Source organism: Triticum aestivum, chromosome 3B (assembly GCF_018294505.1).
Source record: "Triticum aestivum cultivar Chinese Spring chromosome 3B, IWGSC CS RefSeq v2.1, whole genome shotgun sequence".
NCBI classification, from domain to species: domain Eukaryota; kingdom Viridiplantae; phylum Streptophyta; class Magnoliopsida; order Poales; family Poaceae; genus Triticum; species Triticum aestivum.
In genome coordinates, this window is record NC_057801.1 from 37,736,395 (window position 1) to 37,741,585 (window position 5,191).

Here is a 5,191-nt window from a genome sequence, read left to right on the forward strand (position 1 = left end):
CAAAGGCTGCATGCTTTGCCGTCTGCCAGCAGATGGCAAAGAGCTTTGCCATCTGCTGGCAGATGGCAAAGAGCCCAAATAGGCCAGTCCAAATTTGACATGTAGATGACATGTGGCCTCTTTGCCATCTGCCAGCTGATGGCAAAGCTCTTTGCCAAAGTGACTATATTGCCCCATTTAATTTTGATTTTTCTTATATCAGTTCCTTTTCACAGAAAATCAAACACAAATATATTTATATGACCAATATAGCATATTCAACACATATTACCAATAGTCATGAACACATATATATCCAACACATGTTACCAATAGTAACAAGTTTCATCCGTACATATACATAGTTTCATCAATATTACACAGTTTCATCCATAGGTAGCAAGTTTCACAAGGTCAAAACAAAAACTAAATACAAGCACTCCATCAACCCAAACTTCCGTGATCTTAAGCAAATCTGTAAAATGGGAAAGAAGAAAGTTAGAAGAAGAAGACTAGAAGAAGATTATTATGATGCGGAAATATGCATGGATTGTCAAAACTTGCATTATCCTACTATCACTAGTACAACAAAGCTGCAGGTTGGCATAGTTCATGAACCATGTACATCATGACAAATACAATATCATCCAATGCTCGACTATGAACAAAATTGGAAAATTACACCTCACAAAGGCAGAGCATAGAACCAACAAGCAAGTAGGAGGGGTATAAGAGGACTTGAGGAGCTCACTGGAGGGGGTTCTAGCCTAGGCCGAGCTTCATCACCATGGATGCGGCTAGGGAAATCAGACGAGTCTACCATCATAGGAGCAGCACCACCACCACCGCCAAAACTGGAATGGCCGGAGCGAATCACCATCATATGCGTACAACTACCAGTGTTGTAGTACTTGAGGAAGATGAATATAACACAGCTCAGACACATATGTACAAAGTAATAGAATACAGACAAGTTACAAAGTGGAGTAGTAGTAGAAGGGACCTAAGCTAGCACCCATGCCAAGAGACATACTACTAGTAAATTGTTGTTATGGGTGAGACAAGAGCACATGTGGTGCTGCTAGAGAGGGAACTATGGGCACTCGGAATAAATTAACAGAGTATGCATGCATGGGAAAACTCAAGAGTAAAATTGGAAGTAAATTGAGCCATCTAAACAGTAAAAAAAATAGCACAAGCAAGAACAGAAGTTCAGCAAACAGCTGGAACCACTACGAACTGACTAGCAGTAAATCCTTCATGGCTAAAATATAATAACAGAGCAAAAGGATCGAGACAGCTCACGCATCACTCGCCAGATTAAATAAGATGTGTCAAGCTCGCAAACTACCTTCAGCTTTACTGTCAAAGGAGTTCCACCTCTTTCGATCTGCAAATTTATCTCGCTGCCAACACTCTCATCAAGTAAGGACTCCATAGTGAGAAATTGCGTTACAATCTGTAAATAGTTAAGAACGTTGTTCAATAAGAAATTAATGTGGTATGACAAATTAACATAACATGAAAAATGCATCATCGAAAAGAAATATAGTGAACAATAAGCAGCCGAGTTTTATAGTTAGGTTACGCACGTGACTACAAGAAACATTTAGTAACTTTCAGAGAACCAACACAACAAATTACAAGAACTGATGGCCTGTGGGCTGTGGTAAATACTAAATACACCATCTAAAAATGCCTAGGGAGAACACTGCTATGCATGGTGGACCACTTGGAAGGAAAGAAATGCGAGGATCATGAATATGAAAAATAAACAAACAACACCGGCCCAGGCTCTCTCTAGGACGTTAGCTGGGAGTAATAGGATCACCTGCTTGATCCACTGGCCATTAGAACCTCATTAGGCTTTTCAGGCATGGTTTAGTTTTTCCTGTGTGCGCCATCTCGGCACTTGGGCTAAGCCCTGGTTGTAGTTGTATCTGACTGCTCTGCTCTTGTATTTCTACCCCTACCATTTCAATGAAAAGCTGCTGCACAGCCTTTTCATCAAAAATATGCAGGTTTGGATTGTCCAAGGCATAGCCCCACCTCATGCCTTAACGCTTAATAGTTGGGGCACGGGTAGGGTGTGTCGCCTCTTCTTTACTGCCTTAAAAACCATGGTCAATTGGGTGTGTGCATTGTTTAATAAGTTTCCTGATCTTACATTTGGTGATACAGCAAAACAGAGGGAATCAGGGATATTCAGGAACAGTCGTCCGCAATAGACGGGTGTTCCAATTCAAGTCACTGCTAATGTAGCGAGAACAATTTGAAGAATACACACTAATAAACTAGTATGCTAAATCTTCATAACTTTCCGAAGGAAAGTCTTTTGGCATTCGATAACCTAGAGAAGAGTCCATATACAACAGCAACCAAGCATAATATGTTCTGAAAAATCAAGTACAAGTTCTGAAATATTAATAACTTAAGTTTACAAAATCAAATTTATATCAGGTGCAACCAATATAAATGAACTGTTGAAAGCCATGATGAACACCAACACAGACCTTATTGATGATAATAGAGGTATCAGCAGTACAATCAATGGAGTCACAAGACATCAGTGGAGTGTCAAAAATTAAGTTGAAATATTATTAGTATACCATTTGAAAACAATTGTACCTCCCCATTCATGCGAATCAGCACGTCACCAGGTTTCAGATGTTTGTCTGCAGGTCCATCTGGCACCTGCAATAACAGAACTACCCAGTTTCCGTATGAGATAGAAAGGTACTACCTCTGTAAAGTAATATAAGAGCGTTTAATTAGCTATTTTAGTGATCTAAACACTCTTATATTTCTTTATGGAGGGAGTACAATGGAACAAGCAACAAGCTGAGCATAAAAGAAAACATGTTTAGAAATAACAAAACTAAGAAGCAAACATTACCAAAGAATCAACAACCAGCATTCCAGTCTCCCCTGCTGGAGAAACAAGTCGTACAGCCTGTCCTAGCAGAAATTTCAAGGTGCAATTAATCATGTAGCACACAGAGTGGTGAAAAGACAAGTGTACATCTTTCTCCAAACTAGAAAAAGGAGCACAGGAGGATCATACCTGCTCGGTTTCATTCCTGCGTCCAAGACATCAAGTTTCTTCGAAACCTTTGTGTTGAAAAGTCACCTTTGAAAAGGACAGAATAAAAAATGGATCATGGATGATCTGAGTTCCCGAATAATAGATAAAACAATTACTCCCCCATCCAAAAATGTAGGTTTCCATGGGATGAGTGCCATTAAACTTCAGTAATTAGCTCTCCAAAATAGAAAACTAAAACGGTAGCATCTAATAGAACAAAAGGATCATCAGACAGAATGCACACCTGAAGTGTACCACGAGGAATATAAGCAGATTCTGGCTTGCTACCAAATGTGTCCCAACAGCCACGTATCAGATTGAGTGCTCTAACTACCTGGAACAATTTAGGCAGATAATGTTAGCGAAGCTAAGAGGGCCCCAAACAATTAATGGATTAAGTAGCAGATTGGTTTCTATGATCCCAGAACTTCCTGTGAGCATGAGGAAGTACTATATTAGTGTTGATACATAAACAACTTACACCGTCTAATGGAAGGTAGAAGGCCGAAGCACTGGAACTGCTGCTTCCTGCATTCAGTGCAACAGCTCTTCCTTGGCAATCAACAACAGGGGAACCACTAGAGCCACCTTTAGTACCAGATGCAGCCTAAAGAAAAAAAATATTTTAGCTTATGAGCACTGGCAGCGGAGCAAATCACCAAGCATTATTTTAGATGCATTGGCATCACCAATTGGAACAAAAAATACAGAATATTGGATAGTTGAAAAGAATTACCTGTATGTAGAATGTATTGAAATCGTTGTAGCCATCCCTTTTAGAAAAGTAAAACAAGGTTAGAACTTCGAATTTATGCAGCAATACATAATGATCCATGGATTGAATATGCAAGCTTTGGTCATGTAAAGCCAGGCATACTTTTGGTAGTTTGGTGCTTCTCTATCAAGTCGAGCCAATGTTCCCGGCAAGATTGAAACCTATATCTAGTCAACATGAATCAACATGCAACCCATTGTATTGGATAACTCTCTAGTAAGGGATGAAATCTCCAATTTTTAGGTGTACAACATGCATGTAACTCTATGGGCTACTTCAGAGCAGAAACTAAGCAACAGATTGAAGTGATTTTAAGGGCAGAGATTTGATTTTCGGCCATCTCGGCCTGGGGCAAAATAAATCCCTTTCGGACAAATAATTACAGCCCGGTGAATAATCCCTTTCCACCGTCTCCGAGGACACGGTCTCCATCGCCATCTCGCCGCCAACCTCCGTGATCAATTGAAAGTATAGCAGGGTTTTTACGCCCCAAACTACGGATGTCGTGTTCTCCACAGAAACTAGGTGACGACGACTATGCTCGGCTAAAGCTAGGTAGCACAATTAAGAGATAAATGCAGAAAATAAGAATCTAAACTAACAATGATTGTACCCGAAGATAATCCACCAAGAAAATGCAAAATAGCAAAGGGAGGTTAAGATATTACTCACTATCTTTTTGGTATTTTGTTTTATTTGAGGAATTAAAATACTAACACAAACAGGAGTCAATATCAAGTAAAGCTACAAGACAAGGACACATTAGTATCAAACATATAACAATAGGAAGAAGCGACAATATATGACAGAATATAATTGTTTCAAATCAAACACACACACGCACATTCATATATCACAGGTACATAACTGATACGGGGACTACAGAACACACAAAACCACACATATGCGAACAGGATACTACACCACGGTTCAGGTTACACAAGTGACAACAGAAACGAAATCTTACAAGCCACAAGATTAGTACCCACAGATCAACACAACGGTATTTAACAACTAAAAATTACTGATAGAATTTAACTAGTACAGCAAGAAGAAATACACAGGGTGAACACACATATATGCTGACAGAACACTAATTACCAAAGTAACAAAATATTACATATTAGTTAGTTCCCAAAGCAACAAGAAATCCACTATTCAGAACATAGAATTTATGACATGATATTTAACAAGTACGAACTGAACAAACTAGTTGGTTGCAAACACTTATCAAAATATGAACCTTACAAGTGCTACACATCTCAATTCTGAACATTTCAAAGTACTGAACATTACACTACTCAAGATTACAGAAAATTAGAGAAGAGAGAGAGGGAGAAGAAGCAGCAGTT

General features: G+C 39.1%; 1 protein-coding gene across 2 annotated transcripts; it reads right to left on the minus strand.

Moving 5' to 3' along the window:
* Positions 1 to 357: 357 nt before the first annotated feature.
* On the minus strand, positions 358 to 4,632 carry LOC123068423 (protease Do-like 7). Of its 2 annotated transcripts, none has more exons than XM_044491010.1 (9): positions 3,801 to 4,632; positions 3,546 to 3,671; positions 3,309 to 3,398; positions 3,044 to 3,109; positions 2,876 to 2,932; positions 2,608 to 2,673; positions 1,331 to 1,438; positions 731 to 889; positions 358 to 454 (listed from the first exon to the last, which is right to left on the minus strand). In XM_044491010.1, the coding sequence occupies exons 5-9, from the start codon at positions 2,894 to 2,896 to the stop codon at positions 386 to 388; spliced, it is 423 nt and encodes a 140-aa protein (XP_044346945.1). In that variant the 5' UTR covers positions 2,897 to 2,932; positions 3,044 to 3,109; positions 3,309 to 3,398; positions 3,546 to 3,671; positions 3,801 to 4,632; the 3' UTR covers positions 358 to 385. The 2 variants fall into 2 exon arrangements, with proteins under 2 accessions (XP_044346945.1, XP_044346946.1); XM_044491011.1 differs by having other exon boundaries at positions 2,876 to 2,937.
* Between the last annotated feature and the right edge of the window lie 559 nt (positions 4,633 to 5,191).

Bases quoted from the DNA above. Each gene is read 5' to 3' on its own strand.
- LOC123068423 (XM_044491010.1), bottom strand. From the start codon at position 2,896: ATGCTGGTTGTTGATTCTTTG. The intron at 2,674-2,875 runs GTAATGTTTGCT...CTGTTATTGCAG, and splicing joins TGCTGGTTGTTGATTCTTTG to GTGCCAGATGGACCTGCAGA. The intron at 890-1,330 runs GTAGTTTGCGAG...ATCTTCCTCAAG, and splicing joins CTTTGACAGTAAAGCTGAAG to TACTACAACACTGGTAGTTG.